Here is a 15,193-nt window from a genome sequence, read left to right as displayed (position 1 = left end):
AACCTGGAACATCAAATCTAAGCACCCATGATTTCTCTTCAATCACCCCCACGTGTAAACTCCATGGCTTCTCCGAGAAGCCTTTTAGATTTCGTGATCCCAAACGTAGGGAGGACACGTTCGTAATTTCAGTAAAACCCCAATACTGTTTTTTTGCCCTTTTCAAATTAAATTCCACACACTCAATTTCGCGCTTCCTCCTCCAATTCCAAAACGTACCCCTAATTATGGCGCTTCTTTAAATTCTTCCCCCCCAACCTCTAGGGTTTCAAATTTCTCACTCTTCTTTTCTCAACTCACCACCACTCTCTCTGTCTCTCTCTCTCTCTCTCTCTCCAAAACGCTTCAACGCACCCTAACCAAACTTCGGCGTTTCGTTTTACATCACTAAACGCGGTTTCAATTTCTTGCTAGGGTTCCCAAAAAATGGAGGTGAAACTCACCGAATCGGCGATTACGAAGATGTGCGAGAATTCCAGTTCGGCTGAGGATCTGAAGCCGATTTTGCAAGTAATGGACTTCAAGCTTGTGCAGTCGCAACAGAACAATACCGAGAGGTTCCGTTTGGTTCTCTCTGATGGCTCCCATTACCAGCAAAGCATGCTCGCTACGCAGAAGAACGATTTGATCCATTCTGGCAAGTTGCAGAGAGGTTCTATCATCGTTCTCAATCAGTACACATGCAGCCTTGTCCAGGGCCGATCGTATGTGTTGTTTCTCCCTTTTTCTCTTTGTGTCTTAGCTATCAATTTTATCTTTTTAGCTTTGGAGTCAGCGGAAAGGGGATGTTGTTGCTTTGGATTGAGATGATTTTCTGGGGGTGGTGGTTTGTTAAAGGTGGTTCTTTATTGTGTTGTTCTCTTATCTTCTGGTGTGTTTGACAGCTTTAATATCTATTCTTGTTTATTCAAGTTTTGATTAAGTTCAATCTGTTTTGTGTTCTGTCCTCCGGGTTTCCAAGTTTGTGTTGTCTTTGAAATCTCATGAATTTTAATGCTTCGGAAAATGGGATCTTTGGAAGGAGGATGACTGGGTATTGTGTGATAGCTGAAGAATTAAATGAAAGGAAATTAATTTTATATTCATTTCCGAGGGCGCAGGAACAGTTTTACAGTTGAATGCTTTATTGCCCTGTTGTGTGTGTGTGTGACTGTGTCTGTAGGTTTTGGTATTGATTGCAGCTTTAGGTATTTTTGGCCTCAATACCAATAATTTGTGATGATCTGGCTTCATTTTCATTATAAACAGGATCATTATTATCATTGAACTAGATATTCTGTTGGACAAATGCGAGCTACTTGGAAAACCGGTCAGTGCAACAAAATTTGCTCCGTCACAATCTGCAACTGATCAATCAGGAATTACCTCTGGGAATAATGTGCCTGGTCCTTCTCCGGAACCCCCAAAAGTAAATCAACCTGCTAGTAGTGTTGGCTCTTCTAGTTTTGACATGGGGAGATTTGGTGCATCAAATGCCCCTCCTGCTTATCCAAAAGCAGAGCCTAGAGCTATGGGACCTAGTTCTGGCATTGCAGGTTATAGTTCAACAAATGTTCCTTTTACTTATCCTAAACCAGAGCCTGGAGCTACATTACCTAGATCAGGACAGTCTGGTGGGTCTTATGGTGATCAGAATGTGGGTTATCGCAATCCCCAATCTGAGGCATCAAGGCCCTTTCAAAATTCTTATGCTCGTCCACCTCAGCCCATGTATCGTCAGCCATCTCCGGTGTACAATAACAGAGGCCCTGCGGCAAGAAATGAAGCTCACCCTAGGATCATTCCAATAGCCGCATTGAATCCATACCAGAATAACTGGACAATTAAAGCTAGAGTAACAGCTAAGGGAGAACTCAGGCACTATAGTAGTGCCCGAGGTGATGGAAAAGTGTTTTCTTTTGATCTTCTTGATTCTGATGGTGGAGAAATCCGGGCAACTTGCTTTAATACTGTGGCTGATCAGTTTTACAATGTAATTGAAGCTGGAAATATCTATCTGCTTTCCAGGGGACATTTAAAGGCAGCAAATAAGGACTTCAATCACCTTCGTAATGATCAAGAACTGACCCTTGATATAGCCACCATTATACAACCGTGCCATGATGATGTGTCAATTCCACAGCAGACTTTTAACTTCCGTCCAATTATTGAAGTTGAAACTATTGAAAACAATACTATTTTGGATGTGATTGGTGTGGTGTCTTCTATTAGTCCTACTGCTTCAATTATGAGGAAAAATGGTACTGAAACTCAAAAGCGAACCCTCCAGTTAAAAGACATGTCTGGTCGAAGTGTTGAATTAACCATGTGGGGAAATTTTTGCAATGCAGAAGGACAAAGGCTACAAAGTCTCTGTGATGCTGGAAGATTTCCAGTTTTGGCTGCCAAAGCCGTCAGAGTAAGTGATTTCAACGGGAAGTCAGTTGGGACCATAGCCACTAGCCAGCTATTTGTAGAGCCTGATTTTGTGGATGCTTGTAGGCTGAGGGAATGGTTTGACAAGGAGGGGAGGAATGTTCCTACTATTTCTCTTTCCAGAGAAGCATCTAATTTTGGCAAGTCTGATGTGCGGAAGACCGTATCCCAGATTAAAGATGAGAAATTAGGGACATCTGAGAAGCCTGATTGGATATCTGTTTGTGCAAGTATTTCATACATGAAGGTTGATAACTTCTGCTACACAGCTTGCCCTGTCCTGATAGGTGACAGGCAATGCAACAAAAAAGTGACTAATAATGGAGATGGGAAATGGCGATGTGAAAGGTGTGATCAGACTGTTGATGCTTGTGATTATAGGTACATTCTGCAATTCCAGATTCAGGATCACACTGGCTTGACATGGGTTACTGCTTTCCAGGAGAGTGGCGAGGAGATCATGGGTATGTCTGCTAAAGAATTGTATAACCTTAAATTCGAACAAATGGATGATGAAAAATTTGCAGAAATCATGCGTAAGGTTCTCTTTGGTAAGTATATGTTCAAGTTGAAAGTAAAGGAGGAAACGTACAGTGATGAGCAGCGTGTCAAGTCGACGGTAGTAAAAGCAGAGAAAGTAAGCTTTCCATCTGAATCTAAATTTCTTCTGGATATGATTGATAAGCTTAAGTCTGAGAATGGAGAAGGTACCAATCCTAGCTCCATAGCTAATACTGCCGGACTAGTCAGCACTGGAACTGGACAATCTATGCCACCACCAGTTTACAATTCTGTGATGAGCAACAGTAGTGCCGGTATTGATTATAGAAACCAATATAGCAACTCTTTTGCTACTTCAACTGGTGCTCCTGCTCCTGCTTCATATATGTCATGTAGCATATGTGGTTGCTCTGGTCACAGCTCTGCACAATGCCCTAATAATATGATGAATATGCCTGCTCAGCCGGCAGCAAGAGGCGGTGGATTCACAAGCAGGGCATCTGCCGGATCAGGAGGAGCCTCCGGCGAATGCTTTAAATGCCATCAACCTGGCCATTGGGCAAAAGATTGCCCTGCTTACGGTGCAGCACCACCAGCTTATGGAAGCGCTAACGGAATGCAAGGTAGATATGGAATTGCCCCAAAGCAACAATATGGAGGATATTGAAATTTGGGAAAACCCCGCCGTGTTTTGTTACCTTATGATTATTACAGCAATAATTTGTTTAGGTTTAAGTCAGGTCTAGAATATGAGCAGTATCTGAACTGTGTAAATATAGTTCACGTAATTATGTGGCTTTTTGAATGCGTCATTTTTCTCGATGCCGTCATTTTGCTAAGTGCGAAAATTGTATTTTATTTTCAAGCATATCTTTTTTAATTTAATTTTATTACGTTGATAATATAAGAAGTTTTATATAGTTATCAATTTAATTTTATATATTGTTTTAATTATATAAAGTATTTTAAAATTTTTTATTTTAATAATTAATAATATAATTTTGTTAAGTAACTAAGAAGGTATTAATTAATAACAAGCAAACAAATATTTTTAAATTATATTTTATATTAATTAATTGTTATTAATTAATAATTATTTAATTCTTATTTTTTTAAAATATAAAATTAATGATTATTAATCGTAGATGTTTAAAGTTGGTTAATTAGAAGTTATTTATTTATATTTTTTCTTAATTAATAATATATATTATTTTTAAATTTATTTTAAAAATATATGTTAAGAATAAGATTAGCATATATAATAGTATTTAAGCGAATAAAATTGATATGTGTAATAATATTTAAGTGTATTTAAGTATGTTTGAAATTTTTTTTTTATTTTTTATTAAAATACGATTAAATATAAAAGATATGAATGTCAAACGAATATTAAAAAATGTGTTTAAAATATGTCTAATACGTAGATATGATAAATAAAAAAAAGTATCTGTATTTTTATAGTTAGAGAAAGACATGAAAAAAGTATAAAAAAAAGACTTAACACTAAAGAGAAATAATACGTTATTACATACTAATGCATTAGATTATTTTTTAAAATATATATTATAAGAAAAGGATTGTTGATCCAGAGAATGAAAGTATTATAAAAGAATACAACTAAAATTAAACGCATAAACATCTAAGTAAATATTAATATTAATTCTGGCAGAATCTAGCACCAGAATCAAGTATACCTGAACCGTATCAAACCAAAAGTGGGAACCGGTTAGGTGGATCAGGGAACTCCACAAAAACGAAACAGTACTTAGAAGTAAAGGCACGTGCCATTTACCGGCTAAGCAGGTTAGCTGTTGCCTCCTCTGTAAATCGTGGCCTCCGTACGCCCTTGCTTGTGGTCACCACACACCGCAGTTCTCTCCACAAGGTTTCTTCTTCCTCCTCTCTCTCCGCCAATCGCTTTCGCTTTTTCCATTCTTAGTTTCTCTGAAATTCAATCCTTTTTTCCCCTTCGATTCGGTGTTAGAAATGCATGATTTTTTTTTTTTTTTGAAATTTGTTGGTTTTCATATTGGTCCCCTTTTCATTTCTCGGTTTCTAGATTCTTTGATACTTTCATTTCGCTGCAATTTGTGCTTAATTGCATTTTTGGTTTCTTACTGTGAATTAATTGTATTTCGATTTATGGTTGAATTGTTATTATTAGTTGTTGTGTGTATGTCTTCTAGAAGCTTCTGATTGGTTCCTGATATTTTGAAATCATTGTCTAACACTGTATTTGTGGAAGGTGATAGTATGATTTCACTACAGGACTGTGCAATCTGTTATCCCCTTCTTCTTTCATGAGATGAATTGTATGTTTAATTTGTTGTGCTTATTTTGTGATTTGTCTGAATATGGGTATTTGGGGGTTGGTACTTGGTGGGGAGTGCTTTATTTTGATTATCAGACCAGGCGATTGAGAAGACAGTGATTGTGATGTGGATAGTGGATACTAGTGAATTGGGCTTTCTTCCTTTGGGGTTTTTATAAACACTTGTAATAGCTTCATTGTTTCTTTCATTTCTCACAGCATTCCTTTGATGCTTTGCAGCTTAGTTTCTTAAATTTCTATTGGACTGGTCATATACTTTATGGGTTCCTAGTTTGCATAAACCTAGTTCCTTGCAAAGTTGCAATAGAATTATCTATTTATGTTAGATGATTGGTTTCTTCTGATATGAAATGTATTTTTTTCCTTGTTTCTAGAGGAAGTTTTTTCAACAAAAGAAGCAATGGACTTTTTTCTAAACGGAATGAATGGGATTGGTGATGAATCTGAGTGCCCCTTTGATGCAATGGACATGCAAAGGTGCCCATTCTTGAGGAACATCAACAAACCTACAAACTTCTCCTTCTCTTCAGCTTATATGTCTGTTCCTGTAAGTTGTTCATCTAATGGTTGTTGTACCGTTTCCTCTGAGATTTTGTCTCAAGATGAAATTTCAAATTGGGATTAATAGTTAATTATTAGTTTGGCTAATTGTGTTCTTAATATTCAGGTCCATGGAAGAAAGGGTCCTATATTTGAAGATGGTCCTAGTTTTGACATGGCATTTAAGCTCTTCCATGGGAAAGATGGAGTTGTTCCCCTCTTTGAGAGATCTGACTTTAACAATGGCTGTAGGGAAGCCGATTCCATGCCTGTTTTTAACCCATTAGCAGGAAGAGCTGCTACCATAAGTCTGTCAGCATTTGGACCTGGTGGCCTATTTAATTTTGGGAATCTTTCTGATAAATGGAAGAAGCAGAAGTCGGAATCATCAAAGAAAAAGGAACACTCGTCGCTGGTAAAATTTTTCATTTGTGTTTCCTTTTACCATTTCTTTACCCTCTTACAAGTATGTTTACTAAACAGAACTTCCATTGTGGCATGATGTATGGGACTAAACAACTACCATTTTGATTTACAGCCTCATGATAATATGATTTACAGCTATGGTTTATGATACCTATATTATTGTATAGGACTACATGTTGGGCAGTAAAATCCAACAATAGAAGAAGCTGTGTTGTATAGATGAGGTTGGTGTGATGGATGAGTGGAAATAACACTAGACAGAATGGAGTTAAGAATGAATGTATTGAAGTTAGGGTAGCGCTTGTTGTAGAATAGATTTAAGATTCCTGAGTGGTTTGATCATGTGGGAGAAGACTTGTGAAAGTGGAAGGTAGCTTAAGAAGGAACATGGATCAAACCATTATGAAGGAATTAAACTTGGTGGCTTGTTTATAAAAATGGTTCATGATAGGATGCAACAATGGTGTTGTGTGATTCACATAACCTACTCCACCTTGTAGGATAAGGCTTTTGTTGTTGTTATTGTTGTTGTTGTTGAAGTTGCTAACTGTTTAAGAAACTTGACTTATGTTGCTTTTTCTTTCTCCTGCCAAACATTTTAGGAAGGAGATGCATCAAAGCATGAAGCACTTGGAAATGAATGGCTAGCAAATGGAAATTGCCCTATAGCCAAGTCTTATAGAGCTGTAAGCAATGTTCTCCCACTTGTTGCTACGGCTTTTCGGCCACCACCTGGAATAAAGATTAGATGCCCACCTGCTGTTGTTGCTGCAAGAGCTGCTCTTGCTCGTACAGCATTTGTGAAAAACCTGCGCCCGCAGCCCCTTCCTGCGAAAATGCTTTGTATTGCAGCAATGGGCATGGCACTTAATGTGCCCCTGGGCATGTGGAAGGAACACACCAAGAAATTCTCGCTGTCTTGGTTTGCAGCCGTGCATGCTGCTGTTCCCTTTATAGCCATGCTTCGGAAGTCGGTAGTGATGCCTAAATCAGCAATGGCATTGACCATTGCAGCTTCTATCCTCGGCCAGGTCATTGGCTCAAGAGCTGAGCGTATCCGGCTGAAAGCAGCAGCAGTAGCTGAGACCGGAAAAGTGGCAGCAGAGACGGCAAGCAGCGTGGCCAACTATAATCCCATGCAGATTGGTGATATTAGGGTTGGTTGCTGTGGTCCGGAGGGGATGGTCCTGAAGACACTTCCCGGTAAGGACACTGGTTCAACTTCAACTGCCAATGTGTGTTATTAAACCTCAAAAAAAAAAAAAAAAAAAAAAAAGAGGGGAAGTAATCGATTCAAGTTTGATTTGAACTATCTTGATGAACCAAATGTTAACAAGATGAATTACTATAAATAAAAGATTATTGTTCTGTATATGTATTATATGAACTTGAATTCAGCCATGCAATTACTATGCATGCAGAAATACTAGTATCTTGTCTAGCAATAGAACTTTCAGTTCTTTATCTTGGCCTGAAACTATCCAAATTTTCAGAGATGGCACTGAAGTAACAACATTCATTTTGGTTCCGATTGCATTTACATGTTTCATAGATTGAAAAATGGGAAAAATAAAGATAAACCCTTTTGCTATGTGAGCAGATAATTTTTTCTTTTAATCTTTTGGTCTTGAATCAAATGATGATTTGGTTGCCTCATTCTTCTTGGGCCTAGCATTCTGCTGCAACCGGTGAACGAATCCAAAGCCAAAAAATTAAATCAAATGATGCTGAGTTTTGTGTTCACACTTCACACTACAACATGATAGAAGAGGAACAGGTTTGAATTCCTATCGTTTTCACTTTGCAGCAATGCATCAAATCCATCACAACAGGTAATCGCAAATTTCGTAGTGGATAAAAAAAAATAAAATTGAAATTACCGAAAGAGAGAATAGTAACATTTTTTAATTTATAATATTTAAAAGTTGAGAAAGGAAATTAAAGATAATTCATTCTTGGAACTATTCTCGCTCTTTTATTATTTTTTGAAAGGATTGTCGCTCTTTTATTGAATGCCACTTTTTTAATTGAAGACAAGTCTATTTCTGTACTAGAAAGTGAATTTTTTTGCAATCAATAATTCAATAATGATACCGATATTACATATTGCAAAGGAAAAAGAAATTATTCTCACATGACTATTCGACAAAATCACATTTTACATTTTACATTCAATGCAAAATTTTCTCAGAAAATTAGTATTTTTTTAACTTCTCTTTAGAAGTTGTTCATTCAAGATTGAATGCATAGTTCTCTTCAAATAGTTTTCAAACATGTTTTAGTAATTACTTTGTCTATAAATTTACAAATTGTGAATCTTTATTTATCCTTAATTTAACTTTCATTAACACAATGTTGATATAAAATATTACGATACCAATATAGTATTTCTAATGGTAATTAGATAATGTAATTGAGACTTTAAAATGATCAAATAAGTATATCAAATTAGTTAATTATACTAATTTTAATCTTTACATTAATATAAAAACTAATTAACTAAAATAAGTCTAATTAATTAATTTATAGATTTTGCATTTTTCGAATAAGAAAGTTTAGAAAAGTAATTTTTAGTTAGTCAATACTAACTAATTTTAGGGTTTAAGATTTATAATTTAAAATTTAAAATTTTTAGTTTTCTCTTCAATTTAGGAATCTAAATCTATCGCTTTACCTTCAATTTCATTTTCTTTGGTACATGCTCCTTTTCTTCTTTTCTCTATTTTAACGCACGTGCGTCAAAACACACCGTTAAAAGTTAGGATTTTTGCTTTTGTCAACGACTTCAACATAACAGTTACGTTTTATTATGATAAGATTTTGATTTACTTTACTTCGTTGAGGATTGGTTCATTCCAAGGCACCAATGACAATGAAAGTGGTGATAGAAATGAAGGACGTGTTAGAAGTGATGATGATGAGAATGAGAATGGAGCGAGGAAAGATAGTGACTAAGAGTTTTGGTTTGATAAAAAAAATGAGAAGAAGAAAAATATTTGAAGAAAAAGAAGAAATTTGAATGACATTACTAACGGTGTTTTTTATAAACTAAAATTTGGTTAAAAATATCAAATGAATATAATTTTTATAGTTACAAAATTTGTTTAAATTAAGAGTAAAGTAGTGTTTTTGTCCCCAATGTTTGAGGTAAGTCCTATTTGTATTTTTAATATTTAAATTGTCATATTTGTATCCTTAACGTTTATAAAAGTAATTCAATGTTATTCTACTATCAATTATACTAACAAATCAGATTATATTTTTCAATTATTCTTACTTGGATGTGTTCGATTTTAATATTATACCACTATTTGTGTTTAGATTCAATTATGTCTCTAGAAAAGTGAATTATGTAAATGTTGTAGGAATTAGTTTCAACTTCTGATGAGCTATTTTTCGAAGTGTATCATCGATTTTATCCCAAACATTTGTATTCTAATTTTAAGAAGAGATTTTTAAAACTCAAACTAAAGTGTTCATGTGTAATTAATCATAGTCAATATTGTGAATACTTCACTTTTTTATTGGTAAAAATAACTATCTATTCTAAAAATAATTATCTAACATTACTCTTCTTTGGATAAAGTTTCTGTTGTTCTAATTTGTTTATTGTCTCTGATTTCAGCACATGAAGATTTTCTTGAGCACCGACATTTATCAACGTAGTAAATAAATAGGTATGAATTTCAATAGTTTAGAGATAGTTCTTACTCCTAGGTCCTATCTAGATAGCACCTTAGAATTTCAGCATCCATGACTAGCTAGACTGTACCAAACACATGGAATAAATTCTGAGGATGCAAATTCAGTTGGATGGGTTTTTCACATTGAATTGCGTATACAATTAATTAATATGTCTTCTATTATTTATTTCAATGCCCCCCAATAATATCTTACACATTTTTTTAATCTCAAATTGGAACATCATATTCGGTTTCTTTTAGTAAGAATTCAAAATATCAAGACTACTAATTAAAGAATCAAAGTACTCATCACTATAATATCTTTACTATTATTATTATTATTTTTTAAGAAATAAAATATATATATATATATATATATATATATATATATATATATATATATATATATATCTTACTTCTTTACGACCATATGTTATTATTTATGTATATCCGGATCAATTATATTAATATATACGAACATATAGTTGAATGTATCAGATCCAAAATAATGAGTTAAAAATTGAGACTATACGTGAAGAAAGTGCTACTTGTGATGAAGGGTCCATGGAAACTGGTCCTGAACAAGCTAAGCGACTTTAATTTCAGTGTATATCAATCAATGTCAACGTCTTCTGTTAAAAGATGTTTGATTATTTATAGATCGTAAATTTCGTAACATTATTCTGTTCGTTATACTTACAAAAAATCTTTTCAACATGAAGGATAAACGTAGTCATTAAGATTTATAAATGCATGCTATCTAGTAATAAATTTATCCATGTGATACCAAAAAAAAGCGCTCAAAACGTAAACTAATAAAACTAATCTTTAACCAATTTGAATTAGTCGAGTGATTAGATCACCCGTCAGCTTAAATAAGTATTGGATTTTGAATCCTATTTTATGCATACTATCATGTGTTACTTAGGTAGCGTTTGTTTTGAGGTATTAAGACAGAGACTGAGATTCAATATCATGTTTGTCGGCTCAGAATTTGATACTATAATTTCTGTGTCTATCCCCAAAATTTTAGTATTTCAGTATCTTTAAAAAGTGAGAATACAGGGGACTAAAATTTTTAAAAATGAAAACTGAAACTTTAATAACATTTTATACCTAAAACACCCTCATTTCAATTAATTAATTTCAATTTTATCTTTTATGCAAATTAAATTAGAATTTCATTCTTATTTCAATTACTGTCTCTCATCTTACACCAAATAAAATACTAAAATTTATTTCAATTTCTCTCTTAATCTCTGTCTTAGTCTCAGTCTTTTCTATCTATCTATCTCTTAATTACCTTAAATTGATATTCAAGGATCAAATTAAGACAAAACAATTTTTAGCATTAATCCTTTCTATTTCTCATTTATTACTTTTTTTTGTCAGAATATATATTAATTTGTTTGGTGTTGTTTTTCAACGCTTGCTATACTTTCATTTTCACACATGGATTTATTAAATAATGCACATGGAATTGCCCATAAGGATGCAATATTATTTGAAGGGAAAATGCAATTTGGAATGAAATGAAGAAAACCCAAAGAGAAGTAGTTAGTTGCTATGTCATTATTTAACAAACAGTATCTCTATCTCTAATTAAACCTTATACACGTTCCTCATGTTACGTTCTATGCCATGTTACTTTTTTTCATCACACTCTCTACTCACAAAAAAACACACTATTATCTGTTTTAATAATTAAAGATGAAATAGTGCCATTTTTGGTGCTTCTCCACCGTCATTGCATTTAGATCTTAATTTGTTTCATGGTCTCTCCTCCCCACCCATGTGACACCATTTATTTATATTCAATTTCTTTCTTTTTCCTTTTTCTTCCTTCAAAATCAATCAAAACTTTGAGAAGTGGAACCAATAATGCACAAAACAATATACACTACAGCTAGAGTGTTTCTTGTGTATTGCACCATAACAGACCTACAAATAAACAAAGATTTAGCTATCAATATATATAAATTATTCTGTTTCTCTCTGTAGTTTTATTAAATTTGTAATTAATTTTTTATATATTTTTTTAATTAGGTTTTTATATATACTATTTTTAATTTTATAATTAGATCATTTTTAGTGTAAAAAATATTAGAATTAACAAAATATTTTTTTATAAATTAAAAATATTTGTAATTAAAAATTTAGTTAAATTTTTTACCTCATATATTTTGAGAAAAATATTAAATTTAATTTAATAATTTTAACATAAAAATAAATTAATTATAAAATAAAAAATTAATTAAAAATTTAATAAAATTATAAAAATTAATAGAATAATTAAAAAAAAATAAGAAACACACGCGCGCACACACATATATTTTATATATATATATATATATATATATATATATATATATATAGGCCAGATAATGAACTTATCCATCCAAGCAGTTATGAATTGAATGTGTAATCAAAATATCTTTCTAGCTCAGGTCCTAATCATGCAGTAATAGATTGAGGACTATATATATATTCCGACATATTATTTGTATACTCTATTAATTTTGCTATTCTAATAATGAAGAAAAGTATTTTCCTACCATTATTAGCTTAAAGTTTAAATATCAAGAAATATATAATTGGTGGAGTTACAATATATATATATATATAGTTTAGCCTCTAATAAGACCTAATAAATTCAATGAGGTTGAAAAATGAACAAATTGTTGTTCATCCGAAAGATAATGTTGAATTTTGAAACACCCAATTTATCACTTCATGGCACTATTATGTAGAAAAACGTAGAGAAGAAAGTGGCAAACCAATGAAAGTTTGTTCGTTATGCACTTGATCTTAGAATTTGTTATTTTCATGGGAAGACTTGAATTTGGTGAAGTGTCATATAGTCAAATTTAAACGCGGATTATTATTCAAGATTTTATTAGGACACCCAATTTTAGATCTATAAATAAATCAACAAAAAAATATCAAACCATATAGCATATGCATTAGGGTCCTTGGTAATGGTATACTAACAAATTAAGGGTACCCCACCTTATAAGTTATAATGATATTTCCACAAAATTCCAGCTCATTTCCACTCGTTAGTCACTTCTAATTAATTATATTTTATAATTGCTTTTGTGATAGTTACACTATACTAATACCCGTGGCTAGTTTTTTTGTAATGGATTGGAGAGGTGTGTTATGGATAGTTATGGAGAGTTTGTATATTTTTTATGGATATAGAGATAATTATTTTTTTTAAAATTAAAAACTATAAATTGGAGGCTCAGATTTGGATAGGGGTAGAAAACTGAAGGTTAAATTTTAGGTAGAGTAAAAAACTGAGCCTAAGTTTTGGGTAGAGATAGAACATCGAGAGTAAATTTTGAGTAAAAATACAAAAAATAAAATAAAATTTTTTAAATTGGAGGGTCCGATTTACATGTTTCAAAAAATTTTTAACATTAAAATACAAATCTAAAGATCAGATTTGTAAATTTTAAAAAAAAATTAAGACCACATAGAGAGTCAGATTTATGAAAAAATACCAACTCTCTATATTATTTAAAAATACCACCACAATCTCAATAATAAAAATAAAAAATGAGTACCCATAGCTTTTTTTTTTGTCATTGTAACAATTATTATTATTTTTTAAGACATCAACCAAAAACAAGTTATACTGGAAATTAATGTAACATTATTAGGCAATTCTCCATTAGGCTAATTGGGGTGGTTCATTTTCAAGTGGTATATATAATCAACATCATGTGGCAAATTAGGTATATGATCATAGATTCATAGTCAAACTAAGGGAGTCAAAAGAAATTAGTATATAATTATATATACCATTTTGATTAATTAATGAAAGCAATCTCTACACAAAATACTTATCCATCATGGAAAAAGCTTATTGACCCACCCTATAATAAATAATTGACCTATATATTAGTCTATTACAAGGAAAAGGAAAATACTGATTTAGCGGATATTTTTAATTAGATGTGGCAAAATATTGATTTAGCGGCGATTATACAAGCAGTTGTTGAAAACTGTTGTAAAATCTAATTTTTGCGTCAATAATCACGGTATTTAATTTTGCGACAATTTAAAACTGTTGTTAATAATAATAAAAAAATCCTAGTAAGTAGCGTTTCTCTTGTGGTGTACCTTGGTCTTTGTACTAATTAGTCATAACATAATATTAAATACCTTCTTTTAAATTAAAAATGTTCTTTGTATCGAATATAGTAGTAATTTCATAGGATTCCAAACAACTCAGTTTTATTTGCATTTGGTTTTAGTATCTAGCATTCACACTCCGCTCTACTTTTTACCTTATTATCCTTCTCTCTAAAACTAACCTAGAATTATTGATAAGAAAAAGTGCATGTATTTTAATTTATTCATGGCAATAAAAATGACATTAACCAAAGCAAAAGGAATAAAGTAATTCCATAGTCATATGAATATGTCGGTGTGGTGGAATATTTTTTTTGCTAGACTTTGACGTTTTCCTTTTTGGTTTTGTTAGGGAAATGGCGAACCCCTTTTCCAGGTAATAGGAAATAGAAAATAATCAAGTTTACTTAATTAAGCTATATCTATTATGACTAATTAAAAATGAAAAAAAGTTATTAGTAGTGGTACTTACTTAAATAGTAATTAACAAATGTGTCGCGTGAAATTATTTGTTGTAAAAAATTATATTAATTTAATAAAAATAATTAAGTACATAAATAGTTATATATTTATTAAATTAAATAAAGCTTTTATGAAAATGGACAAAAATATGACAACTTTTGTTCATCGAGTTTACTAAGACTATGGGTTTTTTTATCTGCTTATTGAGATGAAATCATGCAAGTAGTTTTTTATTTCTTGTCAAGTAGCTTTCCATTTGGCAATGGATTAATTAATTAATTAATTAATTATATGTAGCTGTATCTTTCACGCGGTATTAGGATTTTCAAGGGAAAGAGAACATAGCATGGAGTAGTATATATATATATATAAACAAAAAAATATTTTATTTGTTAAAATAAATCATTTTTAAAAAAATTATAAAAATATGTAGCATATTTTATCTCATTTATAACATAAAAGAAATAAATTTATATATATTTCGTTTATATTGTAAATGAGATAAGACAGATAAAATAATACGTATATATAAATAAAATAAGTGATATATCTCGTTTACACGGTAAATAAAATAAGATATATTATATATTTTTGTAATTATTTTAAAAATTATTTATTTCAATAAATAAAATATTTTTTATTTATTTAAAAAATGCTTGCTTTATGTATGCTCCAATAAAAATTATTTACT

The 15,193-nt window shown here is 31.9% G+C and overlaps 2 protein-coding genes across 4 annotated transcripts; both read left to right on the top strand.

Moving 5' to 3' along the window:
• The first annotated feature begins 29 nt into the window (after positions 1–29).
• Positions 30–3,728, top strand: LOC112747523 (replication protein A 70 kDa DNA-binding subunit A-like). The gene is made up of 2 exons (XM_025795567.3): positions 30–704; positions 1,249–3,728. The coding sequence occupies exons 1-2, from the start codon at positions 427–429 to the stop codon at positions 3,581–3,583; spliced, it is 2,613 nt and encodes an 870-aa protein (XP_025651352.1). The 5' UTR covers positions 30–426; the 3' UTR covers positions 3,584–3,728.
• A 780-nt stretch (positions 3,729–4,508) lies between these two features.
• Positions 4,509–10,130, top strand: LOC112747522 (uncharacterized). 3 transcript variants are annotated; one of them, XR_011872683.1, is made up of 6 exons: positions 4,597–4,801; positions 5,623–5,795; positions 5,916–6,203; positions 6,817–7,417; positions 7,887–7,991; positions 9,840–10,130. XR_011872683.1 is itself a non-coding variant. In XM_025795562.2 (4 exons), exons 2-4 carry the CDS (start codon positions 5,649–5,651, stop codon positions 7,459–7,461), a joined length of 1,080 nt encoding a protein of 359 aa, XP_025651347.1. In that variant the 5' UTR covers positions 4,509–4,801; positions 5,623–5,648; the 3' UTR covers positions 7,462–7,678. The 3 variants fall into 3 exon arrangements, 1 of the variants encoding a protein (XP_025651347.1); XR_011872682.1 differs by having other exon boundaries at positions 7,887–8,046; XM_025795562.2 differs by lacking the exons at positions 7,887–7,991; positions 9,840–10,130 and having other exon boundaries at positions 4,509–4,801; positions 6,817–7,678.
• Positions 10,131–15,193: the final 5,063 nt, after the last annotated feature.

This window comes from Arachis hypogaea, chromosome 15 (assembly GCF_003086295.3).
Source record: "Arachis hypogaea cultivar Tifrunner chromosome 15, arahy.Tifrunner.gnm2.J5K5, whole genome shotgun sequence".
Lineage (NCBI taxonomy): Eukaryota > Viridiplantae > Streptophyta > Magnoliopsida > Fabales > Fabaceae > Arachis > Arachis hypogaea.
Note: the sequence above shows the minus strand (reverse complement) of the source record. Positions and strands in the feature narration are given on the sequence as shown.